Source organism: Rhinatrema bivittatum, chromosome 17 (assembly GCF_901001135.1).
Source record: "Rhinatrema bivittatum chromosome 17, aRhiBiv1.1, whole genome shotgun sequence".
Lineage (NCBI taxonomy): Eukaryota > Metazoa > Chordata > Amphibia > Gymnophiona > Rhinatrematidae > Rhinatrema > Rhinatrema bivittatum.
Genome location: NC_042631.1, coordinates 49,420,896 through 49,448,482, shown reverse-complemented (window position 1 = coordinate 49,448,482; position 27,587 = coordinate 49,420,896). Strand labels below are relative to the sequence as shown.

Genomic DNA, 27,587 nt, shown 5'->3' with positions numbered 1-27,587 from the left:
CAGCCCTGGTCTCTCAGACTCTGAAAACTCTAGGGATCCCAGGCACGGACCCTATGGAAGAACCCCATCTTGGTGCCCCTTCGCAAGGCCTTCTGCTATTTCCCGATGCTGGAAGCCATCCAGGAACTGATCATCTTGGAATGGGATGCCCCGGAGGCGAGCTTTAAAGGAGGGCAGGCCTTGGAATCCTTGTACCCTCTGGAACCTGTGACCAAGGAATGCCTGCGTTTCCCGAAAGTGGACATCATGGTCTGCTGTCTCAAAGCGAACGACCATTCCCATTGAGGGAGGGGCAGCATTGAAGGATGCTCAAGATAGGCGATAGAATCCATCCTTAAACAAGCCTTCGACACAACAGCAATGACACTGCAGGTCGCCTCTTGCTGCGCACTGGTGGCCCGCTCCTGCTTGCTTCTCGTGAGAGAAGCAGATAGTTCTGCTCCGGTTGCCAGAGAGACTATTGAACCCGCCACAGCCTTCCTAGCAGATGCAAGCTCAGACCTAGTTCGAACCTCAGCCAGAGTAGCAGCCGCGGTAGTTATGGTTGCGGAACTGGTCTGCAGACGCGACCTCTAAGACGAACCTCACAAGAATGCCCTTTAAGGGATCCCTCCTATTCGAAAGCGAATTAGAGAAGTTAGCCAGCAAGTGGGGCGAGACTTCAGTGCCTCGGCTACTGGAAGATAGAGGAAAAAGATCCTGGCGCCCCTCCCCCAGGAGATCTAGGACCAGAGGCTCACAACATTTCCGACCTTATAGAAATTCATCGTGCCAGACACATCGACCATCCGGGAGGTTTCAGCCCTTTTGGAACAGACAACCTAAGAGAGGAACAGGTCCAGGGGAAGGATTGACCCGAGCTTCCCAATGAGGATGGGCCGACCCATCCACAGGAAGAGGAAATAGGGGGTCGACTCTCCCTCTTCTACCAACGATGGGTCGAGATCACGTCAGACAAGTGGGTACTAAACATCATACGAGAATTTCGCAGTATATACTTCAGGACAAATTTATGATATTACCCTGCCACTCCCACCTCAAGAGATTGGCAGTGGAGTCCACACTGAGAAGACTACTCAGTCTGAAGCCTATAACTCCGATACCTACACCCCAGCAAAATACAGGGAGCTATTCCATTTATTTCATTGTGCCCAAGAAAGAGGGGTCATTCCGACCCATCCTGGACCTCAAGAACGTCAACCGTCATGTACGGATCCTACATTTCCGCATGGAAACTATCCGCTCAGTAATAATGGCAGTGCAACCGGGAGAGTTCCTAACCTCCATGGACCTCTCATCAAGACCACCAATGTTTTCTACATTTTGCGGTGCTGGGCCGCCATTACCAGTTCCGGGCGCTACCCTTCGGCATGGCAACTGCCCCCAGAACATTCTCCAAAATTATGGTGGTTGTGGCGGCAGCACTGAGGAAGGAAGGGATCTTGGTACACCCTTACTTGGACGACTGGCTGATCTGGGCGAAGTCTTCGGAAGAGAAGCCTGCAGGTGATCAGCAGAGTCAAGAACCTCCTGCAGGAACTTGGTTTGGAGCTTCACATTAAAAAGATGAAATGGATTTTGTATAGCTGCAAAATTGCAATACATTTCGACAAAATAAGGTGAGCCTCAAAGCCTTACTCAAACTAGATCACTGAGGACATTCAAATTACAGTCTTTTGAGGTGAAAATATCACTTACAGCAACATGTAATATTATATTTATATGCACTCCTGAGGTGCCAACCAGAAAATCTTGCAAAATAAGATATGTGGAATTCATATTGTAGGTCTACTATAATGTGTTAGGTGTAGTCTTGGCCCTCAGAAAGCCATGAGTAAACTGAATTATAATTACAGTATAGTAAACCTCCCATACCAAAACCGCAAAATGTGCCAGCACTTGAACAGTAACAACTCTACAATGAAAAAGCAACACTGGAAATATTACACCAAGCCCTAAAACATTAGTACACATTGGATAGAAAACAGAGCAAGCCAGGTTGCTATAGATCAAACACAAACAGCATGTTAGAAAACTTCACCTTGATCACACATGCAGAACACAGACAAAGCCTTACCAAATACAGAATAGAGAGACCATAAAGTATAAAAAGAAATGTCCAGACAAAAACTGAACTGGAAACCACAAGTCAAACTTCGTATAGAGCGCAACAGTAGAAAAACAAACATTACCATTTCTCATAAACAACAAACAAATCAAGAAATATAAATCATTAATAGTAAAACATACCAATGAAAAGAATAAGTATTTCAAAACAGCTGACAGAAGAACATCTAATAATTAAAGACTTAGACAATTTTTAATAAAATATTTCAAAACTACAGACACAACAAATCAATAATTACAACTAATAAAGATTAAAAAAAAATCTCCCACTCTCCATATCTGGAACTTTTGATTTCCAAGTGAACATAAGAATTGCTATACTGGGTCAGACCAAGGGACCATCAAGCCCAGTATCCTGTTTCCAACAGTGGCCAATCCAAGTCTCAAATACCTGGCAAGATCCCAAACATTAAATAGATCCCATGGTGCTATCACACAGTGATAAGTAGTGGCTATTCCCTGCTTGGTTAATAAGTTTATGAATGTTTCTTCCAAGAACTCATCCAAACCTTTTTTAAATCCAGCTATGCTAAATGCCTTAAGCACATGCTCTGGCAATGAATCCCAGAGCTTATTTAAATTTTATTTATTTAAAAACTTTTCTATACCATCTCTAAGTTATATACCATCGCAACGGTTTACAAATAGGCACATAGACTAAGGTATGTAAATGTAGGATATCGTACATTCTAACAGGTGCCAATAAAGTTCGGTTACAATTTCATAAATAAAATCATTATTTGAGTAAAGTTGGTCAAGTCCAGGTATATTATTGAGTTACTATCTCTTTGAGATATTACTTCTTAAATGTAGGATTGAGTAAATTCATTCTCATCTGCATTACCCTGTACTTTCATTCTCTACTCGCCACACTCTTTAGTGAAGGCTTTTTTAAAGAGCCATGTTTTTAAATTTTTCTTAAAAGATTTGAGATTATTCTGTAATCTGAGTTCAGGGGGCATCATATTCCATAGTATGGGCCCAGCCCATATTTGTGTGTTTAGTGAAAAAAGAATTTTCTCTGATTTGTTTTGAATGTACTACATGGAGTTGTTCCTAGTCTTTGTATTTTTTGAAAGTGTATAATCCATTTATATTTACCTGTTCTATTCCATTCATGATTTTATAGACCTCTATCATATCCCCCCCTCCTCTCAGCCATCTTTTCTTTAAATTAAAGAGCCCTAACCTCTCTAACCTTTTCTCACAGAGGAGCTGTTCAATCCCCCAATGCAACTATATCTTTTATTTGAGGTGCAGTAACCAGAACTGCACACAGTACTCCAGGTGTGGTCTCACCATAGTTAAACAGAAGTATTATGATATCCTCCATTCCTTCCCTAATAATTCTATTTGGGGTTTTTCTTATCGCTGCCACACACACACAGTGGAGGATAAAAACATAAGAACATAAGATTTGCCTTACGTGGTCAGTCTACAGGTCTATCAAGCCCAGTATCCGTTTTACAACAGTGGCCAATCCGGGTAACAAGTAAACCTGGCAAGATCCTAATCAAACCGCTGATACTGCCGCTTCTGCTACCGCTTGTGCATCAGGGAGGGGAGGCCTGCGCGATCGGCGCCCAGACCCGTCGGGGTAAGGCCTCAAATTTTTCCCTTCCCCCCGGCGAGCCTGAGCTCCAATCCCACAGGCAGTGGCAAAATAGACCCGCCCACCAGCCCAAGCAACCAATCAGCGAGGGAGAGGGACATTTAAAATAACCTGAGCTCCGGCGCTGCTCCTCTCCTGCTCAAACCGCTGATACTGCCGCTTCTGCTACCGCTTGTGCATCAGGGAGGGGAAGCCTGCGCGATCGGCGCCCAGACCCGTCGGGGTAAGGCCTCAAATTTTTCCCTTCTCCCCGGCGAGCCTGAGCTCTGATCCCACAGGCAGCGGCAAAATAGACCCGCCCACCAGCCCAAGCAACCAATCAGCGAGGGAGAGGGACATTTAAAATAACCTGAGCTCCGGCGCTGCTCCTCTCCTGCTCAAACCGCTGATACTGCCGCTTCTGCTACCGCTTGTGCATCAGGGAGGGGAGGCCTGCGCGATCGGCGCCCAGACCCGTCGGGGTAAGGCCTCAAATTTTTCCCTTCCCCCCGGCGAGCCTGAGCTCCGATCCCACAGGCTGCGGCAAAATAGACCCGCCCACCAGCCCAAGCAACCAATCAGCGAGGGAGAGGGACATTTAAAATAACCTGAGCTCAGGCACCGCGCGTCTAAGGGGCGCGACAAAGGGGCCTGCCCCTTTGTGAGCCCCTTCGTGCAGCCCCTGAGCAGCCCCCTTCAGACTCCACATGCTCGCGGCTCTAACAACCTTTTCAACTAACTCATTGGAAAGTGAGGCCTGGAAACGACAACCACCCAGGACCCTTAACCAAGTCTCATCTTTGCACTCACAGCAATTCCAGAGTAACACAAATATGACGACCCAACATATTCCCATCAGATATCACCGTCACCTCTTCAACATGCTTCCAGCTCAATCCTCTCCAGCAAGAATTCCCAGATCTCTCATCCCTATCCTGATCACTCCCCTGACTCAGCTCCTAGGTCTAACTCTTCTCTCAGTGACCCTATTTAATTCTCAATCCCTGACAAAAAAGACTCATATCCTCAACGACTATCTCTTAGACTGTAATCCTGACATCTGCGCCATCACAGAAACCTGGCTAAAAAACTCGGATATAGCGCTAATCAATCAATTACCTACCCACAAATACGACTTTTTCTCTATCCACAAACACAAAAAACGAGGGGGCGGCCTGTTACTAGCCACCAAGAAAGAACTCAGACTAACATCTCATACAATCAAGACAGAATCCAAACTAGAACTAGGTTTATTCAAATCTAATCATCTGCAAGTCTTACTAGTTTATGCCCCCCCAGGAGTATTGGAAGCAGACGCCTCCCCCCTTATTGAATCCATCGTTAAACATATCAACACTGACTCTCCTACCATAATCCTGGGAGACTTTAACATACACTTTGAAGCCACTCACCATGCACCCAACTGTGAAGCCCTCCTCACCGCCCTCAATGCTATGGGATTCACCCAGATCGTCAACGGACCCACACATAAAGCAGGACACACCTTGGACCTTATCTTTATCAACTCTAACTTCTCCATCACCAAGGATCCGGCTTGTACCCCCATCCCCTGGTCAGACCACTATCTGATAACAACCACCCTCACTTCAAATAAACAGACACCCACCACCCAACACCTCTCCTCCATTCACTTCAGGAAATCATGTGCTTCCGACACACTCAGCGAACAGCTCACTAAGGATCTCAAAAATATAGATCTATCCAACCCCAACACAGCGGTGCTCTCCTGGCACAAGATCACAGAAGCTGTAGCAAATAAGCACTGCCCATCTATCTCGAAAAGAATTAATCCTTTAAAAAAAGGAAATCAACCTTGGTTCTCCAATGAACTCAAACAGATAAAACAAGAACTACGTCACAAGGAAAACAAATGGCGTAAAGCCCCTTCCTCCTCCACGCTTTCATCATACAAAGGAACCTTACATCATTTTGGGTCATCAATTTTAAAATCGAAAAAAGTTTTTTACGCCTATAAAATCCATGATCTCCAATATGACGCGAAGGCTCTCTTCTCATATGTGTCTCAAATCACAAAGTCACTACCACCACCGATCCCAGACGAACAAGCTCAATCCAAGGCAAACGAGCTAGCCATTTTCTTTCAGCAGAAGATATCAAACACGCTCTCACTCCTCCCACCCAATAACAACACCCTCGCTTCATTTACCAATACCCATATGCTTAAGGGAGCCAAATTAGACAACTTCGAATTAACTTCATCTAAAGAGATCGAATCCATTCTCAAGAAGCAGAAACCATCCAGCCACCCCACAGACAACCTACCAACCAAGCTACTCCTACTCATACCAAACACAATTTCCGGACCACTGGCCAACATCATAAACTGCTGCTTAACCCAAGGTTTGTACCCAAACATCCTAAAAAACGCCTCTCTCAAACCCCTCCTTAAGAAACACAACTTAGACCCTAGTGAACTAGCTAATTTTCACCCTATATCAAATCTTCCATTCTTAGCCAAAATCACAGAAAAGGTGGTTAACACCCAGCTCTCAGAGTATTTAGAAGATTACAATATACTATATCCTTCACAGTATGGTTTCCGCAAATCACGCAGCACAGAAACCCTGCTCATCTCCCTAACTGACCATATTATTATGGGACTGGACAAAGGACACTCTTTTCTTCTAATCCTCTTAGACATATCAGCGGCGTTCGATACTGTCAACCACGCCATTCTCCTGAATCGTCTATTAGACATAGGCATCTCAGGACAAGTCTACAACTGGTTCAAGTCTTTCCTTAGCGATAGAAGCTTCAAGGTCAGAATAAATAATAAAGAATCACCACCAACAAATTCATCACTAGGAGTACCTCAAGGATCCTCCCTGTCCCCCACCCTTTTCAATATCTACCTCCTCCCCCTGTGCCAACTGTTAACAAGTCTCAACCTTATTCACTACATTTATGCAGATGATGTGCAGATCCTGATCCCCATAACGGAATCCATTACCAAATCACTCTCGATCTGGAACAACTGCCTACAATCTATCACTAGTCTCCTCAACAGTTTAAATTTGGTCCTCAATGCTAACAAGACTGAACTCCTCCTCATTTCCGCCAACCAAGACAACTACCAATCACAGACCCAACATAACCACGCCCTCACTCATACTCAGGTTAGAGACCTCGGGGTAATACTTGATAACCGTCTTAACCTAAAGAGTATGATTAACACTATTACCAAAGACTGCTTCTTCAGACTACAGGTATTAAAAAGACTCAAACCTCTCTTATATTTCCACGACTTTAGGACAGTTCTTCAATCCTTGATATTTGCCAAAATAGACTACTGCAGCGCGCTCCTCACAGGACTACCCAGCTCAACCATTAAGCCGCTTCAGATGATACAAAATGCTGCTGCCAGAATCCTAACAAGCACCAACCGGAGTGATCATATTACACCCATCCTCCGAAATCTACACTGGTTACCAATCAACCACAGAGTCCTACACAAATCTTTATCTTTAATACACAAATCCATCTACGATCTCCTTTATCTCGACCTTGAAATTCCATTAAAACTCCATACTTCTAATAGGCCAATGAGAGAAATATCCAAAGGAACACTACAAGCCCCTCCAACCAAAGCCACGCGACTCATTGCATCCAGGGACCGAGCATTTTCGACAGCAGGCCCAGCTATCTGGAACAACCTCCCTGCTGAACTCAGGCTGGAACCTTGCCTGCTAACTTTTAAGAAAAAACTCAAAACGTGGCTGTTCCGCCTAGCCTTCCCAGAACCTTGGGATACACATTAGACGTTATCTACTCACGATCAATTATACCTCCCCTCCTCTGATTACCTGGACAGCATGGATACCAACTCTAACATGTGGACTAACTCTAATCTGAACTATCTCTAGTCCGGAATTTGTTATTTCTCCTTTTAACTTAACTTTATCTTTTTTCTTCAAGCTACCTAAGCTTCCAAGTTCACAATCCTCGTTTAATGTAACTTTGTCTCTTCCTTTACCTAGTTTTTTTACCCCTGTTCGATGTAAACTGTCCTGATATGGTATTTAACCATGAAGGTCGGTATAGAAAAATGTTAAATAAATAAATAAATAATCAGTCGATCGATTCCATGTTGCAGTGAATATCCACACATCCACCTTAATAATGTTTTATGGCCTTTTCTTCCAGGAACATGTCTAAGGCATCTTTAAACCCAGCTGCACTAACAGCTTTCACCACATCCTCTGGCAACCAGTTCTAGAGTTTAATTATATGTTGAGTAAAAAAAATATTTTCTCCTATTTGTCTTAAATGTATCACCTAGTAACTTCATTGAAAGTCTTTGTACTTTTTGAAAGAGTAAACAACTGATTAACTTTTACCCATTCCACTCGATTCATTATTTTATGGACCTCTATCATATCTCACCTCGGCCATCTCTTCTCCAAATTGAAGAGTCCTAACCTCTTTAGCCTTTTCCATTCCCTTTGTCATTTTGGTTGCCCCTCTCTGTACCTTTTCTAATTCTGGTATATCTTTTTTGAAATGCGGTGACCAGAGCTGCACACAGTACTCAAGGTTCAGTCACACCATGGAGCTATAAAGAAGCATTATGATATTCTCTGTTTTATTTTCTATTCTTTTCCTAATATTTCTTAGCATTCTATTTGCTTTTTTGGCCTCCACTACACACTGAGCAAAGGATTTCAAATCATTGTCTGCTATTCAGTCCAGATCCTTTTCCTAGGTGGTACCTCCTGACATGAAACCTAACATTTCCCTATGTACTTCACTTTACACTTGTCCACATTAAATGTCCTCTACCAAGCGGTGGTTTGGGAGTTCCGAACCTTTATAACTATGGACTGGCGGCTAATTTCCGTATACTCCGGGGCTGGTTTCTCGGGAAATCTGCTTATATTAAGTCCTGATATTCCCCCAGGGTTGATTACTCATCTGCTCATCGCGCCAATCAGGAAAACATGGGTTCGCCTGACACGTCAGTTAGGGGTCCCCCGCCACTGTACGTTATTGCTACCCATTCGTGGCAACTTGGATTTTACCCCTGGGTACACGACAGCACATTTTAGGCAGTGGTATCAAAAAGGTATATTATATCTGGGGTCTGCTATGGAGGAGGAATGGCAGTCTCCTGCCGTTTGATCGTATGCAAGAACTATATGATCTTCCTAGGTCTCAGCCTTTTTGGATATGCGCAACTCACTCATTATTTCAAGTCTTTGGGTTCCCCGGCACTACACTTAATTGGCCTTTAAATCTTTAAATGAGTTTTTTCAATTTGACCAGTCTGCGGAGCTGTCCCTCTCGACTTACTATAAAAGCGGAATTCTACCGTAGGCTTTCTAGCGATTTTTTTTATCAGAATCGTATTTTTATTGGTACATCATGCAAGTAGCAACCAAGTACAAACTGACAACCGAAGCTATAGTGACAATAAACAAAGGAACTCAAGACAAAAGGTTGAACATAATTACAGCAGGGTTGCCACCGTTCAGACCCACCTTTTAACTTAGTTTCCAACCTGTACCCTGTATCCCTTCCCCCCCCCCCCTTCCCCCAGTCCAGCATTCACTCCACAATCAGTCACACTCGCCCCCCCACTAGGATGCCCCCCCCCCTTAGAACAGCCCAAGTAGACGTGTACCCATTGGCCCGGAGCTCATCCTGCAATTCTGTAGGCATTGTTAACACATAGGCATCCCAACAAGCACAATAAACTTTATCTGGGCTCCTACGGCCCAATAGAAAGTCCATTCGTTCCAAGAGAACCAGCTCGGCCATGCGTCTAGTCCAGGCCTTAAATGTAGGTGTATGGTCCGGAGTCAACCAGTCTTTTAAAATGGTGCGGCATGCCTGCATAATGACCACTCTCTCAAATTTAACCTTAGACCCTCGATCCAACAAGGAGGGTGGCAATGAGCTACGCAGGAGCACCAGCCCTGTGAGGCGAACAGTCACTCCCAGACAGGTATTCAGCACTTTCTCTATGGCGGCCCAAAACACTCTGAGCGTCGCACAGTCAAACAGTCTATGAGCCAAGGTCCCAGGCCGCAATCCACATTTAATGCACAATGATGTGGGGGCCAATCGCATCTGAGCTCTCCGGATGTCATCACAATAGAGCCAGTGCAAAACTTTAAACTGCACTTCCCGCAGACCAATATCGAGAAGGAATTTCCGCAAGCGTGCAAATGCAGTATGAATCTGTGCAGTGGTAACCGTAAGGGTAAAGGCCTCAGTCCATCGGCCCGCCAAATATGACGCCCTGTCCAAACTGCGGAGTTTCTGTCCCTGAGTCTTCCAGCCAGTGATGGTATTAGTATGATAAGCAATATCAAAGGTAGTAGTGGCAAATTTAATTTCTGCCACGATGTCCGTTGCAGTCCATGCACAGGAACGAATGTAGTGACGAGCCTGAAGAAAAGCATAAAACTGTTTGGCTGGAATATGATAAGTACGTTGTATAGTTGCAAAATCCAATATGTAGCCTGTGCCCTCATCCAGCATATGATATAGGAACAACAACCCCTGAGAAGCCCAAAACTGAAATATTGCCCCGCTGTCCCGCCCCGGCAGAAATTCCAGGTTGTGAACCAGGGGAAGTAGGAGAGACCGAACCCCCGATCGTGCATGTAACCGTCTCCACCATCTCCAGGCTTGGATACAGGGAGAGAGCAAAACAGCAGGATACGGGATAGGGGACCGAGTTGCCGCCCGGGCCTGGATAATGCTCACTGGAGAGTAAGGCATAGACATACGCAGAAGCATTCCAGCCACACACAGTTTATAGGTGCCCTTGAGCCATTCCCCCACAAACCTCATCTGACAGGCCACATTGTACAAGCGGAAGTCAGGCATATTAAGCCCTCCACGGTCCCCTGGCAACTCCAAAGTGGGGTAAGGAAGTCTCGCCCTCTTCCCTTGCCACAAGAACCGCTGTATACTAGAGCGCAAGCGCCGAATATCCACCCCACGCAACCAGCAGGGCAACATGTGTAAGAGGTACAAAAGTTTAGGCACTAGAACCATCTTAACTAAAGCACACCGTCCAAAGAAGGAAAGCGGGAGAGGGGTCCATGTCGCTAAGTGGGCCTGAAGTTTGTCGATACAGGGAGTTATGTTTAAAGCATATAATTTCTTTAAATCACGAGGGACCCAAACACCCAAGTATTTGAGCCGAGCCGGGGCCCAATGAAAGGGAAAGGTCTCTCCCCCACCGATCTTGCAGGCCCGCGCTAAGGGCCAAGGCCTCTGATTTCGCGTAATTAATGCGCAGACCTGCCACTTTGGTAAATTGGTTAAAAAGCTTCAGTATTATCGGGACGCTAGTACGCGGCCTGCCCACAAATAACAAAATATCATCAGCAAAAAGTGCCAATTTCAGAGGGTGGCCGCTCACGCTGAGGCCATATAAGTCTCTGTCTCCGCGCAAGCGACCAGCCAAGGGCTCCAAGGCCAGAATGAATAATAAGGGAGACAATGGACAACCCTGCCGAACTCCACAGCGGATGGGGAAATGAGAGGTGGGCCTCCCATTTAGTAAAATGGTAGCGCTAGGGTTACTGTACAGGGCAGACAACCATCCTAAATACGCACCCGAGAAGCCATACTTGCCTAGTACCCAGAACAAATACTCCCAGGAGACAGAGTCGAAAGCTTTTTCAGCATCCAGGCTCAATATAAGGGCCTCCTCAGGTGACTGATAACTAAGGGCAGCTATAAGGCGACGGACGTTTCTCACCCCCTGGCGCCCCTGCACAAACCCCGTTTGGTCCTCATGTACCAAAGCGGGAAGGAAGGCCTGTAATTCTGGCAGCCAAGACCGAAGAAAGTATCTTTAGGTCCACATTTATCAATGAGATGGGCCTATAAGAGCCCACCTCTAGGGGGTCCTTCCCAGGTTTAGGAAGTACCACTATGACGGACCGGTTTGCGATCTCTGAGAGCGGCGAACCCTCCCAGAGGCTATTATAGTATCCCTGTAAGGGGGCTAAAATGGGGTAACCCAAGAGCTTGTAATATTCCGACCCAAACCCGTCCCGTCCCGCTGCTTTACCCAATTTGAGGCCTTGAATGACCGAATAGATTTCCTGAGTAGAGATGGGGCAATTTAACGCTAAGAGATCCTCCGAGTTCACCCGAGGCCAGCAGTGCCCCTGAAAAAGGGCCTCCGCCACCTCCCCGGACATAGGTTTAGCACCATAAAGCTGTGTAAAATACTCCAGAAATCGTGCCTCGATCTCAGTCTGCCTCGTACAATGAGTCCCCTGACCATCTCGGATCCCCGGGATAGACAATCTGGCCCCCTTGGGTCGTATCAAGTGGGACAGGAGGCGGCTAGGGCGGTTACCATATTTATATAATTGGTAACGATAGTATCTCAGGGATTTAGATGCGCGGATATGCAGCAGGTTATTCAGGGCAACCCGGGCCATATCCAGTGAAGCCTTGTCCTCAGGCCGCATAGTGGTCTGATGTAAGCTGCGCCGCCTGAAGACGTGCGGTAAGCCGGAGAATTTCAGCATTTCGTTGTTTGTTTTGTTTGGCCACATAGGCAATGATTGCCCCCCGCATCACCGCTTTCCCAGCCTCCCACAAAATCTCAGGGCCAACAGCTGGTACGTGATTATGTGACAGATAGTCAGCCCAGCAATCCTGTAGATATTTCTTAAAGCCCCCATCAAAATAGAGGTCCGGTCGCATGCGCCAAGAGAACGGCAAATGGGAACCACGGCCCCAGCTCAAAGTAAGACTGATCAGAGCATGGTCCGTCAATGCAATCGGGCCAATGGTGGCGTCCACTAGCTGGGGAAAACATTTCTCAGAGAGCAACAAGTAATCTAAACGAGAGTACTTCTGGTGGAGATGAGAATAGAAAGTAAAATCCCGTTCCTGGGGATGAAGCACTCTCCACGCATCTAAAAGCTGCAGATCACGACATAAAAGGTTAACACCCTTATCCGCATCCGCCGAGGACAACAGTTTGGGGGGGTTAATATCCATACTTTTGTTTGCCACCACGTTAAAATCACCTCCCACGATCAAACTATGGTCAGAGTAATCCATAAGCAATTTTAGCAAAGTGGCAAAGTACCCAGGAGCATACACATTAGGAGCGTAAACATTACAAAAAACTACTTTCTGTTGATATAGCGTTCCCACCGCCAAAACATAGCGCCCGTCAACATCCTGATGTAAACGGGTGAGTTGAAAGGGCAAATTCTTATGGAGCAGAATGGCCACCCCCCTCTGACGCCTGTTATAGGAATAGTAGTAACATTGGCCTACCCAGTCACACCGCAGCTTAGCATGTTCCACATCCCCCAGATGAGTTTCTTGCAGAAACACTACTTGCGCCTTCATGCGTTTAAACTGCGCATTAAGCTTGGTACGTTTAATTGGGGAGTGGATGCCGTCCACATTGAGGGACACTATTTTAACCTGCGCCATAGGATGGCAGAAAAAACTGAACAATAGTACGGTGCCCCATAGGACGCCGATCTACTACTTCAAAAAGTGTCCCCCGGCCTCCCAGCCTAGACCACAGGGACAAGCTCCCACATAAGTTAACCGGAAAGAACCAGACCCGGTATCTCCCACACACCAACCTGAGCCATTCAGTAGCCCCCCCACACCCCCCTTCCCCCTGAACACAGTCACACACATTCATACTACTCGATTCACCCACTCTCTTAGAACACCTCGCCACTGCTCCCAGGAGCAGGGGTCCCGACCTTTTTTCTCCTACGACCGGGGTCCCCTGCTCCCGGCCCCCCCCCCCCCCCCCCCCCCTCCCCCCCCCCCCCCTCGACATCCGCTAACTCCATACCCACTGAGGCAGTCAAGGTAAACAATGGCTAAGTAGACATCAGGGTGCTACAAGTCCCCATTGCCGGTGCCAATGAGACACGATGTAGGACAGGAAGGCAACAGTCCACTCCGAACCAATCAGTCCCACAAACCAAGGGTAGTAATTAACCAAAGACGAGAAGAAACGCCGTGGCAAGGTTGCACTAGTCAGCAATACTGTGCTCAAAAACGTCAACCGGATTTCCATGATAATCAACAAAACTCGAACAGTAGAAAGCAGACACAGTAGCTCCAGAGCTGCCCCGTCAATCCGCAGGAGGCAGGGAGGCAAGGAATTTATCAGCATCTGCTTTGGAGGTGAAGAGATGAGTCTGATTGTTGTAATGCACCCGCAATTTAGCCGGATAGAGTAAGGCGAAATCTGATTCCTCGTTGGTGCAGGGACGTGCAGGCTGGGGCCAGGAGCTTCCGTTGTGCTGCCGTACTGGCCGAAAAATCATTAAATAGCAGCAGTCTGCTGCCCGAGTGCTCCAGCTTCTCCTTCGCTCGATACGCCCGCATCAGTTGCGTTTTATGGCTCCAATTAAGGATCCGAGCCATAACGGGTCTCGGTCGGGCTTGCCCCTCACGCACCGGGCCCACGCGATGTACCCGTTCACATTGGAGACTGCCCTCCATCAGCTCTAGGCCCACCTGCTGCGGGAGCCAACGTTCCACCAGCGAGCACAGCTCATCATCCCGCACAGCCTCCGGCAGCCCAATAATCTTTAAATTATTTCGCCGGCCGCGGTCTTCCTGCTCCTCCATTTTGGCTAACAACTCTCTCTCCCTGCTTTGCAGCTCCGCCACATGGCGTTCCGAGGCGGCCAGTCTATCCCCCACATCCGAAAGCGTATTTTCCGCCACGTCTAGCCGCTTCGAGTGCCCCTCCACTGGGGTTTTTATGTCTTCGATGGAGGTTTGTAATTTGATCAACCTACTGTCCAGTGCTGCAGTAACACTGAGAGAGATTTTCTCCAGGGCAGCATCCGAGATCGCAGTCACCATAGGTTCAGCCAGGCCTGCTGCCCCCGCCATTTTGGTTCCACGCGGTTTGTGGGGGCGACGCTCCGTTTTCCCTCTAGCGCTCGTCCTGCGCATCCCACGCCTGCCGGGCTAGGCTGGAACAATGGCAACACTACCCACGTCTGCCGGGAGGGGTTTGGGCGAAAAAACGGGCAGCTAATTTAGGTTGAGTTTAATGAAACGGAGAGCGGGGCCGCGGAGCTCTATCCCCCTGCTTCCGTCTCGGCTTACGTCATCGCCGGAAGTCCCTTTCTAGCGATTTTTATCAAGTCACCGTGGACCGCTGGAATCGAGATGGCGTTTTTGTTCTAACACTCCCTATTTTTAAGTCTAGTGTAAGAAGTATTTTTACTATCACTGGAAACATGTACTTTAGGGAAATGCATTTAAAATTTTTACATAGGGCCTATGTTTCGCCCCATATTGCTTTTAAGGCTGGTCTAGCTCAGGTTGCTGGGTGTGTGCGCTGTGGGAAGCAGAAGGGGACTCTGTCTCATGTTTTCTGGGAGTGTCCCCCGCTGCAACGGTATTGGCATTGCATTGGGGGATATTTGGAATCATTGGGAGGGGTGCGCCTACCATGCTCTCCATATCTTTGGCTGTTTCACTGTGTCACTCACCACCTGGTGCGCCCCCCGGGTTTCCGGAGTTTGCTTAAAAAGGCTGGACTGGTGGGGAAAAAGGTGTTGCTTCTCCATTGGTGCGATGAGGAGCCGCCCTCTTTTTGGACCTGGCAGATTCATTTTCATAAACTTATGCAGATGGAACAGCTTTACGCCTGGGGGTCGCCAAAACGGAGGAAATTATTTCTGCAAACCTGGGAGCCTTATATACAAGCTTTACCTCCTAGAGCTAGAAGTTTGGTCCTTAATACTTGTCAATGAGTACTTGAAGAGTTAATGGAGATCATTCCTGGTTTTATTAGGTCTCTGGGGGGAGGGTGGGGGGAAGGGGTATTGGGGATCAAGGGGGGGGGGGGGACAGATGGTGCAGAGTTTTGAAAAAAAAAGGGTGTACCTGTTGCTTACTCAGTGCTTTGCTTGTATTGGAAATATTTCAGATTTTCTGTCTATGATGTTATGCAGCGTTTGCTCTTGTACTGTGTGTGAAGCACCCAATAAAAAAGTTATTACAAAAAAAAAATGTCCTCTACCATTTGAATGCCAAGTCTTCCAGTCTTTCAAGGTGGTCATGCAATTTTTCACAATCTGCTTGAGATTTAACAACTTGGCGTAATTTTCTGTCTGCATATTGATTACCCTCCTTTCCAGATCATTTATAAATATATTAAAAAAAGTACAGGTCCCAGTATACATCCCTGAAGGCACTCCCACTGTTTAACCCTTCTCCACTCACTGAAGAAATCTGACCATTTAGTCCCACTCCCTGTTTTCCTGTCTTTAAGCAGTTTGCAATCCACAATATACATTGCCTCTCATCCTGTGTCTCTTTAATTTTCTCAGGAATCTTTCATGGGGCACTTTGTCAAATGCCTTCTTAAATTCCAAATACACTATATCTACGGCCACCGTTATCCATAGATGCCCCTAAACTCGTCGTGGATTAGCAGGCATGGGAGGGAGGGGGTGGTTGTGCACACACTTTCTTCTCTTTCATGAACACTTCTCGAAGCAGAAGCCGCAGAGGAAGCCACTGCCTCCAGCACGCTTGGCCGACAGGATGGCTCTTTGAGCCATGGGGGCAGACGCTGCTGTACTGTGTGCACCAGCTTCCACTCCTTTCCTTCTGCACGGTGCCAGCGTTGCTTACTTCCTTTGGCCACATGGGCCAACACTGCGCCACCTAGTCGTCGTCTTTCAGAACAGACGGTCAGTGCTTGCTCTGTCTCCTGCTTCCTTTAGGAAACACACGCTGATACTACTTACATCTTACCCCCTACTGCTTACAGCAGTGGCAGCCATAACATGTCGTCTTCCCACCTGTGGGTGCGCACAGATAGAAGGATGCCATCACCACCAGCACGCCCAGAACTGTGGCTTTCGAGTCAGCTTCCACCAGCCCTGGAGATTCTAACCTTTGCCTGCATTTATATATGTGTTAGAAATCAGAATTCCTACCTATCTCCTTTATTTTATTTATTTCTTCATTTAATGTATATTCTGGTTTTTTTCATGAACTTCTTTTCATTTCCACCATTTTTTTTTCTTCTGTTCTTCTTTCTTCTTTTGTGGTTAGCTGTGGCCTCTCTTGTTTAGCACTACTGAGAAGTCCTCGGGATTGGAAAAGGTCAGATGATGCCATCTTTTCGGAATAGCGGTATTAGAGGGGAAGATAAGACATCGCAGGCCAGTAGGTCTGACTTTAGTGGTGGAATATCAATGGACTTCTCTTTTGAAGGAAAAAAAATAGTGAAGCATCTTTGAATCCAGCAGGATGCAGGATCCAAAGCAGCACAGGTTTACCAAAGGGAAATCATCTTAGACAAATCTGATGATTTCTTTGATTGCTAAATAGACTGGATTGTTGACAGGCTCTGGATATTGTGTATTTGGATTTCAGTTGTTGATACTATCCCACATAGGAGGCTTATAAATAAACCGAGCAGTCTGGGGGTGAGCCAGAAAGTGGTGAAGTGGATTTGCTTTTACAGGCAGGAGAGAAATGTACTAAATGAAATGAAGCTTTATAACAACTTAGAAGTCTTATACATGATTCCTGTGTCAGCCTGGAAGGCTGTACAGGGCCCTTAGGACTCTGGTTGTTTAGATTGTTGTGCAGGGTGGAGTGCTGAAGAGGAACTAAGTGGAGATCATGTGTTCTTATCTACCCAAGATGGTGATCCTCAAATGAGGACGATATTAAAGAGACTGTCTTGGATAAGGCGAGATCTTAAAAGCAGCCACACTCTGTAGCTGGCAGCTGGGCTGTATCCTTAACAATGTGACAGAATAAATGGGCAGGACTGGATGGCCAGAAGTCTTTTCTGCCTTCATTTGTCTCTTAGTAAAGAAAGTATTTCCCCATATTTCCTGCAATCTTTCCTCCCTCCAACTTCTGTCTGGACCCCTTATTCTTAAATTTCTTAATAGAAAATGCCACCTTCTATTTATTGAAGATTGCTAAATATTTTAATATTTCTATTCTATCATTGTCGTGAGATCAAGAAGAAAATGTTTCACCTGTACCATCATTTGAATCACTGAAAAAAATGGTGGGGGTTTTTGTCTGTGACCATTTTGCATGTATGGAAATAATCATTTTAGTTTCTGAGTTGTGATCATAATAGAGGGGGCAATTTTCTAATGTGTGTGAGAAGTTGCAAAGTTCATGGGTACTTTTTCTTGTGGGCTTTGCACCAATTCTCCAAAGAAACGAATGCATAGGTTTTCCCTTTCAAACATTCCTGCAGAGATTTGCTCTTGCTTTTTCCCTTCGATACCTCGCATGTTGTTGCTTTTCCCACCCCCAGGAAAGCCTCCATTCAATGCGTTGTACAATTATGTGTGAGCATTTACCCACAGGGAGAGTTTTGGGTTTTTTTTTGTTTTTTTTTGCAGAAAGCTCTTATACCTTGAATAAAGTCATTCACCAACATAAATGGCTTTTGAAAAATACTCTCATAACACTCGTGCCATCTTGTTCTTCCTGCTTCAGTGACTGCTGTTAGAGCTGCAGTGTGGCTTCTACTTATGTGTCTACATTCTCTGAAATAAAAAAATTTTTTGCATTACAAACTTTTAAAAAGACAGAAAACACACGTAAAAAATATTCATTATAGAAAAGTTGTGAGTATGTAGATTGTAGAGGTAAAATCAGTTACTACAGATACTTGGATAGTGTTCTTAGGATAAAGTATATTAATTATACTTTCTGTAGGACTAAGTGAGAAGGTGTTGATCTTTCTACAGTGTAGCATAGAGGGCCTGATCAAAATAACCTCAGAAAGCACAAACTCTGAATCTATTTCTGAGTGTAATGATTTTAAAAGGAACCTCCCAAAGCCCAGCACCCTCTGGAGACTTAGAAATGTTCAGATTCAGTGTCACAAACGAGTGACGCAGCATTCGGAAACCTAAAAGTTCTTTCCCAGGTGCCAAGTGATGTGAGGGGACGAAACACAAGGGAACGCCCATGCCTGCAAACCAATCTCACTTAAACCCCTTTTTATTGGCAGTTCAGATTAGGGCAACTTTCAGGACAACATAGAGGTGAAACTGCATCAGTAAGCTTCCCTTGAAATAACTGAAGCTGAAATTGGACAGGGATACATTTTTCTTTTTTTCTTTTTTCAATCAACTGAAGTATACAGAGAATCGCATGCTTAATAGGCCGTCCTTCAATCAAAAGAACAGTGTTTCTGTGTTGTGCTCCTTTTGTTGCTGACCTGAAATGCCTGATGTTTTAGGGGGACCACTGCACAAACTGCAGAGAGCCAGAGAGGTGCCCTGGAAGATGCCGGAGATGTCGAGCCCGATGCTAAACCAGGTGCGGTTCAGTTAATCTCCTCCCCTTACTAATTATTATTCTTCCTTGGCCAGTGTTTCCTGAAATAGGTTGGTCCCACTAGATAGACAGCCAAATGTATAGTATGAAACTTTTCCACTGAATGCAATAATAAAAATGATTTTGTACAGTAATGCCATGCCATAGATTCTCTCTCGCACTTCATATGCAGCCTGTGCATTTTTCAGCATGGATTGATGACTGTTCTTTACCAAGAAACTTTAATGTAATATTCATTGATGTGTGTATGCTGAAATTGACATTGATGTAATTTTGCTTTTAGGAGAGGTTAAAGCATTTAATGAAGCAGTTGTCGACCACAGTCAGTTTGTCAGCTGTGATAAAATACTTCCTGCTATCCTCAGATAATCTACTGGGATGTATTTGGGCAATGTCAGTAAGCTGGGTCTTCTGAACAGCCCCAGTAGGGTTTGGGAGGTACACTTATGACATTTGCTAACTTCGTGATTAAGGAGAGAACATTTTTACAAAAGATTTGATTAATATAGTGTAGTAGTATGATGTTCAAATCCAAGTGCTGCTTCAGTGACTACAGTAATTTATAGCTGATGAGGAAAGCTCTCCATTGAATTCAGTGGAAATTTGTAACACACATACTTCATATTTATTCTGAACATTGGTTCAGTGGGACAATACCAGGGCATGAGCTGAAAAGCATTCTGGGTGTTGGCTTGCATGTGCCTATCCTGAATTCAGCACTACTGCAGTTAGGACGTTTTGAAAATGGTACTGGCAATGCAGCATGTTGTATCCAGGGACCTGCTTCTCATCAGCACTGACTACAGGTCACCAGTTCACATAACATAGTCTGGGATAATATAGACACAAAAGGGGCATGGTGACTAACAAAAGGCAAAGCTTTCTCTGCAACTTGTACAAGAGTACCTAGGCCTGTTGTGTGATGTAGTATAATGTCTCCGAGATCTATACATCAGTTAGGTAAACTGCTTTTCTAATTCCCATATTAAAACCAGTTGTTCACTGCAGAAGCGCTAAACAAAAAAATTTGTTTCATGCTAGTTCTACAGCTTTGTGTAATGTCTGTATACTCTGTATTCCTTTCCCTCAGTTTTATTCTTCTAGTGTAGGTGTGATTTTTAAAACATCAGGTTTGTTTGCATGTTTTGGTCAAGACATCCAGTGTTCTGCTATTCTTCAGTCATAGGAGCTGCTATTGACTTTCAGATTTGTTGCAAAATTGTGGAAAACTGTCTACCCAATACTGCCTCCACCAAGCCTGCTATTGCCAGCCTCCATCCATCTCCATTCAAGCCTACCACTGCCAATCTGCTGTTGCCTTCCTCATGCCAACCTGCCACAATGTTATTGCTTTGGTAGGCTACTGCTGGTTCCCCACTGCTCAAGCCTGTCTTTGGCTTTCTCCCATTGCTACTGATTGGGTCTTTCACTGCTGTCCTGCCATTCATGCTCAAGTCTTCTACCTGTTTTCCCACCAACCTGGTGCACCAGCTTGAGACTGCCTTTCTCCCACTGGCCTTCATTGCAATCTATTTGCTTTTTTCATAACTCTCTTCTTGTGCCTGCTGATGCCTTCATCCTGCCAACCCTCGAGTCTACTGCTGCTTCACATTAAATATAGCCACATGGTGCCAGTGGCTAGAAGGTGTTACAATGGCTAGAGAAAGACATCTCTGGTTCCGAGTAGTGGTAATTTGAAGGTGAGGAAAGAGTAGTAACTTCTTTAAAGGAAGAAAAGGGAAATCTGGAAATACCTTTTCTTTTGTGAAAACAAATAAGCTTACAGAGTCACACAAGTGACCATGCAGAATGGACATCTTTTCCAGAGCTTTTTGGAGAGACCAGAAGGTTTTTATCAGCTGACAAGCAGGGGTGAATTAGTTATAACACATGGGTGATATCATCCAATGATATTGGCACAGACTCAACTATCAGGTCTCAAATACTTTATTAAGCATGTAGGTGAGTCTTGTCCCTAAGATGGCACAAAAGGAGAATCAGAAACATGGCATGGTTTGGCTGGCAAGGAGGGTTTGGGAGCTAACCCCAGCAGAGGCAGCTGTCATGGCGTTGAGTTCCATATTGACCCTTAGGGTCCCCATTTATCCCGAACATCCAAAGCTGTTCGGGTTCATGGTAAAGGGCATGCACTACTAGTACAAAGTGCTCCTTTTTGGCCTCCTAGCGGCCTAAAAGTGTTCACAAAATGTCTTGTGGTGGTGGTTGCACAGCTTTGTTGGCAAGGAGTCTGTTATTCCTTTACCTGGATGATTGGTTGATAGGTTCATCTCCAAAAAGAGTTCTGGAGTCCATCGAGCAGATCCTTCAACTCCTCCAGTCCTTGGGTTTCCTGGTCAACTTTGTCAAATCAAATCTGGTTCTTTCGGATAGGATTCATAAGAGCCTGGATAGGCTCACTTCAGGAGAAAATGTTTCTCTTGAGAGGACACAATGCTCATGGGCCTGGTATGTTCTCTCCTTCAAGAGGACCAAGTTGTAGCAAGGTCGGCCCTGGTCATTCTTGGCCACATAGTGTCTGCAGTGTATGTGGTTCCCATGTCCTGTCTACACATGTGAGTACTTAAGTGGGATCTCCAAAGCCAATAGTTGTGCCTGATGCTATCCCACCAGATCTGTGACTCCTAGGATGGGGGCATCTATTTGGTGGTAGATAAATCCAAAACTGCTAGAGGTTGGTTTCTCACTTTGTATCCCACATCAAAGGAATGTGTACTGATGCCTCCATCCAGAGGTGGGAGGCTCACAGCAGTGCAGCATAACACCCAAATTTCATGATCAATAATGGAGAGTCATCTGCAGATCAATCTCTTAAACACGTGAGCCATCTGCTATGCTCTAAGGGCTTTCTCTCATTACCTGTCGGGAAAGAGTCTTGATCCAGACAGATAACCAAGTGGCCATGTTCTATATAAACAAGCAGGGAGTTACAGGCTCATACACCTTTTGTGAGGAGGTCCTCCAGATCTGGTCATGGTCAGAGCTGCACAAGGCCCAAAATAAAATAAATAAAAAACATACCTTCCAAGACTACCTCAGCAGAGTGTTGTGTCTACACAAATGGTTCTTAGATCAGGGGATCACAAATTGTTCAGTCATTGAGGAAAGCCAGTGATCAACCTGTTCTCCTCAAAAGACTAGAGAAAGTTCAAAGTTTTGCTCTCTGTATCTGTGCAGGTTCAGATCAGCTCCCAATGCTTTTTTTGCTAGACCTGAGTTTTGATCTACTATATGCATATCTGTCAATTCCCATTCCGGAAGGCCCTTAAAGATAGGGCAAGGATAATCCTCACAGCACCAGCCTGGCCATGGAAAGTGTTGTATCCTTGTCTGTCTTTCAGTTCAATCTCTGGTTCCACTAGGAACCTCCCTGAATCTCATCATACAGGACATCTGGCATAGATGTTAAACAAAATAGTCTCCTCCTTACTCTTTCCCAAGGATTAAGGAGGATTTTTATTTCTGCCTGGAAAACTTAAATCAGAAAATCTTACTATTTCAAGTGGAAGAACTTGATCCCTTCTCCATGGGAGGGACTTACTTTAGTTTTTCCTCTCATCCTCAGAACATAGCACCTCTTCAAAATTCATCTCACTGCCATTGCTGCATATCACCAGCAAATGGAAGGGGCTCCAATCTCTCTCCATTCTTTGGTATCAAAAATCGTAAAAGGACTGTGGCATTCCAAGCCTCTGGTTAGTAAACCTACAAGGTCTTGTTATTTCACTGTAGCCCTAACTTAACTCATGAAACCTACTGAACCTCTCAACTCAGACTTGAAGTTTCATACCTGGAAAGTGTTTTCTTGTGGCCTTCAATAGTAAATGAACTACAGGCTCTGGTTTCATATTCATTATACCTTCAGTTTTTTCATAATAGGGTGGCTCTGTGAACTCACCCCAAGTTCCTTCCAAAAGTGGTATCTGCGTTCCACATTAATCCAAGCTATTGCTTTACAAATATTCTTTCCAAGATCGCATGCGCTCAAAGGAGAATGACCTCTAACATAGTAAAAGTCAGCAGAAAAAGATGCAAACAGTCCATCCAGACTGCCTAGCCAGTGTTTTTCTTTTTTTTTTTAATTTAACTGCCACTCCATGTAGGTTACTCCCATATCTTCTCTTGAGTAGTAACTGCGCTATTTCCATCCTTTAGTCACAAGGGATCCTCTGTGTTTATCCCATGCCCTTTTGAATTCCATTACTGTTCTTGTCTTCACTACCTTTTCCAGAAGTGCATTCCATGCATCTACCACCCTTTCCATGAAGAAATATATCCTGATGTTGGTCCTAAGTCTTGCCCTTTAGAGCTTTGCATTCTGTCCTTGTGGAACAAGCAGTGATTTTCACAGGCCTGGAGACAAACTAGACTGACTGCAACCTTCTTAAAATAGTAACTCTTTATTATAACTTCACTCCTGCATAAGCATAGACTGTCTTCTCAGACAGTGTACTCTCTTTACTTATGTGTTGCTTCATCTCAGCTCAAGGTTTGGACAGTATTGCATACAGGAGCTGCCTTCCTCCCAGAGACCTCAGCCCTGGTTCTGCTTATTCCCCACCTGGCTCCCAGCTCTTATTCCTCAGTCTCTGGTTACACCCTCTGAGCCCCACCTGCCCCACAGGATACTGCCCATAGAGCATACTCTCCTTAGGGAATTTAAGGTGGACCAGGTGTCTAGCCTGATCCTGCACAGGTACATAGGGGAACACTAGGGACACTGCCTCACGGTCTTCTAGTTCTACAGCTTTCTTTCCATTGGAGAAGGTTTACTTTCTGTGTATCATTACTTCCTTTCTGGTATTTAAAAATTTGTATCATATCTCCCTTGTCTCTACTCTCCTCCTGGGTCTACAAATTCAGGCCCTTCAGTCTCATCTCATATGGCTTTCAATACAGACACCACAGCATTTTGGTCACTTTTTTTTATTTTTTTTAAATTTGCAAAACTTTTCCAAATTAACACAAGAGAAAATCTTGTACAGAAATGTTAGTGCAAAACAGGTAATACAAATAAGGTATTAAAATAATACTGCTTCCACGTAAACATGCACTAGAAATAAAGGAAAAGTGGGAGGACTCAGAAATATGAGTGAATTATCAATCAAGAAAATGTTTAAAAGAAAAACATAGGAAAGCTGAGCGAGGATCACAACATCTGTAAAATAGTTCCAGAATCCAGAAGATTTAGATAGGCACCACCTGCACCCGAAGTTGTGCCTAAACCAGTCTCTGTACCTCTTGTGGGTGAAAAAACATCCATGGGACCTGCCACTCCGAGGAAGCCCTGACCGCGCTGTCTTCGCTTCTCGGATAAAGCACCATCAGCAGCTTATATCACCTGGATCCCCGTTGAAACTTCTCACCGCTATTCTGCTCTTGTATCTCCTCGACATAATCCAGAGGAGGTTGTTGCAGTGACCGGATCACCAGTATGTTTATGGTAGGGTGGAGAAGGCATGTTCAGAGCGCTGGGGCTCAATGAGATGTCGGTGGTCAAAGGGGACGGTGTTTGCTCCCCCACCAGCCCACTGCGACCAATTCTCCCGGCGTTGCTGTCGGAGTAGCTGTAAGAAAGCCCTCAATATGAGATTGAGATGGTTCCAGAGAGGGAGAGCTCGATGTAATCCCTCTCAATCTAGCCTTCCTTTTAGTATGAGGCATTTTGAAGTGGGGAAAACAGAAAAAAGGTAAATGAATTGAGAGCCCTCTATCAGCGTTCCTCACTTGGTGACCATCTTGGGATCCTCCTCCCTTTGATTTCCTTTCTAAGGACTACTTCCATCCTGTCTCTATCCTTTTTGAGATCCTTGGACTGGAAAAGAGCTCTTGCATATTATTTAGAGAGGACTCATCCTCACCATCAAGCATTTCAATTGTTCATGTCTGATCCCAATAGATTGGGAAAGGCAGGTGCTTATTGAGTTCTGTCTAATTGGCTAGATGCTTTATGGATTATAGACTTTGCCAAGGCTCATCAGGTTAGAGCTATGGTGACTTAAGTAGTTCATCTTAGGACCACTTCTGCTGAAGACATTTTTAAAACTGTTGGTCATCTTTTCACACCTTCATGTCCCTCTACTGTCTAGACAATATGTCCGAGTAGACAGTAAATTTAGATAAGCAGTTCTGCACAGCTTGTTCACCCAGTAGGCCACTGGTGGGGTTGGGTTGCTTTTCACTATCATTCTGCTATAATCTTCAACTTAGGACTTCCTGTTTGTTATGGCTAATTCATGTCTGCTTGTCGATGGAGAAAGAAAATTTGTTTGCCTGTAAACATTGTTCTTCATTAACAGTTTGTTAGCCATATCTAATTCCTGCCCATTTCCTTAGAGATTTGACTACCTTGTTAAAGCTTAAGCTCTAGAAGAGATTGAGGTGCTCATGAGGTAGTGTGCAAGCACGGGAACTCCCACACATACTCAGTAAAGTCTTTGAGTTCTGAGAGCTGGATTCATGTTGGTACCATTGGATGATATCACCTATGTGCTGTGGCTAATTCAGCCTATAAATAGCTTTTTCTAGTTTAGTTTATGTGGCTAATAATGTTTTATGGACTATCCTTCAGGAACTTGTCTAATCCTCTTTTAAACCTGCTATACTAGTTATTTTGACAATGTCTTCTGTCAGCAGATTCCACATCTTGGTTGTGTGCTGAATGAAAAAGTACTTTCTACAATTTATTTTAAATCTACCAGTTGTTAGTTTCTTGGAATGTCCCCTTGTTCAAATATTATTTGAAAAGGTAAGTATTATTTCCCCCACTCCCCAAAATAAATTTTAAAAATCACAGGCCATTGCAGCCCAAGACACTCTCCCTGGCCAATATGAAAATTACAGGCCTGCCTCTTGGCCCACCCCTATCCTTTTCTCCTGCCCCACCAGACACCCCAAGGCTACTGATAGATTTTTACCATTACTGGTGGTGGCCAACATAGCTCTTAGTAATGTTGGATGCTGCTGGGTGCAGGTAAGCATCTATCATGGTTTGGGAGGAAGAAGATCTGTGAGGGTGGGGTAAAGGACAGGAAAAGTCCCAAATTGAGTCTGTAATTTTCATATTAGCAGTGGGGGAAAGCCTTGGGCTTCTATGGCCTGTGATGTTTAAAATTGTATTGAGCAGAGGTGATCGAATACTGTGCCCCAATTTTGTTTTTAATTTTCTAACTTTCCATCAATAAGCAGGCTCAATTAGCCATTATATGTGGGTGGCATCGAACAGACTCTTGTCTCTTAGCTAGTAGAGCTTTGAGTTCTACTGAGCTTGTGTGGGAATTCCCATGTGGGCATTGCCTCGATCTTCCTCAGTCATTTTTTGTTCAAACACAAATAGGGATGTTTATTGTCTCTTTCAAATTTTATCTAAATATCTCTTTTGGGCAGCTTTTTTGCTTTACTAATCTTTTTCTAAGTTGCCTCATTGCCTCTGCAACCGCACAGCAGCACTTTTCAGTACTAACTAAAAATAAAAATTAATATTTATACCATTGTGTGCTGTGTGACCTTAACATTCCAACATGTCAGGCCATAAGAAGAAGACATCAATGGTGAGCAGTTTCAAATGTTGTGTACATGGGAAAATTATGTCCCTCAGACAGCCATGAACTGTTATCGATGCCTCAAGCTGGAACATGACCAGAAGAGCCTCTATGCCTATGGACATATGTCCCTGCACTTGTAGTGATCTAGGGTGCTTCATATTGAGGAAATGAGTAAATCTTTCCAGAATCACAGTAGATCGTCATCCTGCAGTACAGTATCATCTGCCTTGCCGGGTAGAGAGTTGAGCAGGAGCTCCTCTATAAAACTCCCCTTTTCGCTCAGGCTAGAGCCACAGAGTTGAGTTCAGCCAGTCGCCCTACGTTGAAAACTAAGTGGTATCAATCGCTGGAGCCTTTGCAACCAAAGAAGAACAAGTACTCGAAGTGTGGCGCATTGGTGCCAGCACCATCGAAGCGGCCACCATTTGTGCCATAGACACAAAGAACATTGATGTACCCAGGGTATGATGCATTGAACCGCTTGATGCATCAGGCATTGATGCATACAGCGCATCAATGTACCCAACACACAATGCACTGTGGGGCTCAACACATGATATATCAATGCACTCAGCATGTGATGCACCAATGCACTCACCACACCCCATTCCAATGTCCACCACCACATACCACTGCAACATCTGTAAAATGAAAGACCTATGCCTCCTTGTTGCATGCCAAAGCCTCTGCTTCTTGATGCATTGCTTGATCTCACAATGCACAGTGCAAGAATGCACAGCAAAGCCTCAATGCAATTGTTGCAGTGTCGTCTGGCTCCAGATTCCTTGACATTCACCTTCAAAGGCCCATCGAAGCATGCCAAACTTTCTAAAGTGTCTAAGCATTCAACTCTATCAAAGCTATTGATGCATCCAACTCAGCCTTTTTCTTATGCAGATGCTCTACCAATCCAGTTATACACATCCCATCTTAGGTCTGTGAGGGAGTGG

The 27,587-nt window shown here is 45.0% G+C and overlaps 1 protein-coding gene across 8 annotated transcripts in view; it reads left to right on the top strand.

The window, feature by feature from the left end:
- PHRF1 (PHD and ring finger domains 1) overlaps positions 1 to 27,587 on the top strand; it is a 352,385-nt gene that overhangs the window by 298,508 nt on the left and 26,290 nt on the right. For all 8 annotated transcript variants that reach the window (XM_029582942.1, XM_029582938.1, XM_029582941.1 and 5 more), the window contains one exon: positions 18,978 to 19,057. In XM_029582942.1, coding sequence (XP_029438802.1) covers positions 18,978 to 19,057 — 80 coding nt within the window. The remainder of the gene's footprint in view (positions 1 to 18,977; positions 19,058 to 27,587) is intronic.